This window comes from Pteropus vampyrus, unplaced genomic scaffold (assembly GCF_000151845.1).
Source record: "Pteropus vampyrus isolate Shadow unplaced genomic scaffold, Pvam_2.0 Scaffold124, whole genome shotgun sequence".
In the NCBI taxonomy this organism is placed as follows: Eukaryota; Metazoa; Chordata; class Mammalia; order Chiroptera; family Pteropodidae; genus Pteropus; species Pteropus vampyrus.
This window is the reverse complement of record NW_011888905.1, coordinates 1,634,963-1,637,892: the sequence shown is the minus strand read 5'-3', so window position 1 is coordinate 1,637,892 and position 2,930 is coordinate 1,634,963. Positions and strand designations below refer to the sequence as shown.

At 53.5% G+C, this 2,930-nt stretch overlaps 2 protein-coding genes across 2 annotated transcripts in view; one reads left to right on the top strand and one right to left on the bottom strand.

The window, feature by feature from the left end:
• Nucleotides 1-1,685, bottom strand: part of LOC105296434 (GON-4-like protein) — a 9,474-nt gene extending 7,789 nt beyond the window's left edge. The window contains exon 1 of the mRNA XM_023534422.1: nt 1,373-1,685. Within this exon, the coding sequence (XP_023390190.1) occupies nt 1,373-1,556 (184 nt within the window). The 5' untranslated portion in view covers nt 1,557-1,685. The remainder of the gene's footprint in view (nt 1-1,372) is intronic.
• The window catches only part of SYT11 (synaptotagmin 11), a 26,249-nt gene continuing 24,875 nt past the window's right edge, over nt 1,557-2,930 (top strand). The window contains exon 1 of the mRNA XM_011366514.2: nt 1,557-1,822. Within this exon, the coding sequence (XP_011364816.1) occupies nt 1,789-1,822 (34 nt within the window). The 5' untranslated portion in view covers nt 1,557-1,788. The remainder of the gene's footprint in view (nt 1,823-2,930) is intronic.

Genomic DNA, 2,930 nt, shown 5'->3' with positions numbered 1-2,930 from the left:
TCTCGGGCGAAGTGAAGCCGCCAAGATGGCGCGTCAGTTGTGGGCAAGAGAATTTAAAGGCGAATACCTCGCTTTTTCCGTCTAGGGAGCTATCGTACTGAAAGCCAAGCTGGGGGGTCGAGGGGTCGAGATTCAGACAACTAACCCTTCTCGCCACGAGACACTTGCAATGCGCGACCAAAGACATGGAGACGTCATAAAATTTCAGAAAGGAGAACCCTGGCTTACAAAGAATGCAGTTTCCCCAATAAAGCTGTCATGGACTCAATATAGTAGTAACCATTCATATCTGCATAATATTCTGCATTTTACGAAATGCTTCCACTTACGTTATTATGGGTGATTTGATCTTCACAATAAACCCTACGGTACAGTGGATATTACTCTACCTTCCAATTTACACAGGATAAATCTCTGGCTCAGCTGTGCAGGTGATTCCACAAAGATACACAGCTATCCCGGGGGAGTGGGGGATCCTGGCTCTGGCTGCTAATGCATTTATCCAGTGCCTAAGAAGGTACCCGGGGCACAGTCTATGTTCAATAATTCAACATCTGTGTTTTGAACGAATGAATGACTCCTAACACCAAGTTCTTTCTACTTTTTTAGGGCAGAATGTCAAAGCTGGAAAAACACATTCAGCTCTCTCATCCTACAGGGGAGCCGCCAACAAATATTTGTGCACTTAAATAATCTATTTGACCTGATTCTGTCTGTTAACAGAATCCCACAGGCTGATGGAAGTATCCACAGTCAAAATGAAGAGCGAGATTGATGTAATCACGGACATACCCGCCAGCAGTCTGACTCTAACCTGAATCACCCTAACTCTCCCAAATGCCAAGGAAGTCTCTAGCAGCTTGGCATTCCGTTTGTGTCCTGCTTTTGAACTACAGAGTATGTTGATCCGCTGATTTGCTCCCCGCCTCCTCTCTCTCCCTTTCTTCTTCAAGCCTCCTTCCCTCCTAAGCAGCCCTTAGCACTTGAAACTTCTAGAGGAGAAATATCCAACACCGATTGACTTGGGCGCTCTTCATTAGTCTTTTTATAAAAACAACTTTAATTTACATTCCACAAAAGCCATCCGTTTCATTTGTACGATTAAAATTAAGTAAATTTTCAGAGTCGTGCAACTAACTATAGCAAGGTTTGATTAGGGTGTCTTAAGTTTAAGAAAGTTTCCATAACCTTTAGTAGTCTCAGAAATGCATACGATTATGGCAATTGATACTGAGATGCAAGCGGTATAGAATTTTGTTTCTCCAAAATCCTGGGCTCCCTCTTACCCAGAAGATTCCGTTGCTATATTAAGCCCAGGGAACCGGAATCACAGGATCTATAGGGTATGAAAATGTACCTACACACTTCTTACCCAAGCCTCGGGGTTTTCTCCTTAATAGACTCACAGCCCGGCAGTGGGCGGGGTCTAGGCGATGGGCGGGGTCACCTCCCGAGATCTTCCGGAAAGGGGCGGGTCCTGCCTTCCGGAACTTTTCGGACAGAGGCGGAGTCTTCTGCCGAGGGCCGTTCGGAAGAAGGCGGGGCCTACTTCGCATCAGGACCAGTCTGGCTGCACCTGCATCTTTAGCTCAGAGCATCCCTGGAGCATCTTAAGAGGCGACCGCAGCTGGCAACCGGGAATCAGACTGTCGCAGGAGGCGTCCGCCAGATACCTTCCCCCTCCCCTGACCTAGCGCTCTACAGCGGCGGCCTCGATACTGACCTGGGATTCCCAGGGCTGTCCGACCATTGCAAAAGCATTTTATAGCAATAGCCTCTGATTACGACATGGCTGAGATCACCAATATCCGACCTAGCTTTGGTAAGTACAGTCGGGCAAACTAAGCCTGGGGTAGTCGAAACCGTTGCAAAGTCAGGGATGGGGGGGCCCAGCGGCTGGACAGGGAATGCAGCCCAGACCAGGGCCTTCGAGGGTCAGCCCCGCTAGAGTGGGGCCTGTGGTGGTGGGGAGCGAGCAGCAGACGGCGCCTGAACTTGAGCTATGGGCTGCAGGGACTGGGAAGGCCAGAGCCACACGGAGGGTGAGAGGTCCAGGATGCTAGAACCTTGTAGAGGTGAGAAACAGCCAGCGAGCTTGCGGAGGACGTGAACCCCTCCTTCTGGAGGAGGAGGAGAGGTGGGGTAGGCCGAGCCCTCCCCCTTGGGGCACGCAGGGCGGTGCCCTTTCCTCCCCCTCCTGGTCCTCAGGGCTGCGGGGGAGGGAGGTGGCAAGGGGGATGGGGCATCAAGATGGCAGCTTGGAGACTGTGGGCTGTGTGGCTGGCAGCCAGGGGAGGCGCCGGCCTCTGGGGAGAGAGGTGCGGGGGCGGGGAGCCCAAAGGGAGCCGCTCCTGAAGCCGGTCAGCGGATGCTGGAGCTGGGAGCGAACGTGAGCGCCGCGACTTCTATTCTGCACCGTAATGGTCGGGTCCCTCCGGTGCTACCAAATGGCGCTTGGTGCCGCTGGGCGGGGATGACGTGATGTCTATTTCTGGGCCTCCTGGCAGCGCCCAGGCGCTTCCTCCCGGGCCTTTGTTCCCTGTTTGCCTGGGCTGGCTTTTCAAATAGGGGGACTCACCCGCGCTGGCGCTGGCGGGGCCCGAGCCAGGCCCGAGGGGGAGGGGCGAGAGAGGCCGAGCCCGGGGAGGCCGCTTTGTGTACCAGAGAAAGCATTACGTCACCTCGGCGCGGCTGGTCCCCGACCCTGCCCTGTGGGCCCCAAGCTCGGATACAGTCCCTGGAGCAGAGTGGAGTAAAAAAATAGGGAAGAAAGCCAGAAAGCAAAGCTCGAGAAGCAAGTTTTTTCCTCTTCGGGGATCTCTCCAAAATGCGCTAGGGTAACAAACTTCCTGCGCCGTGCTTTCCTGGTACAAACATAAGAAAGCATTGCCCTGTGCCCCCTCAAGGCCGCCCCAGTTTGGGCGGTGGAA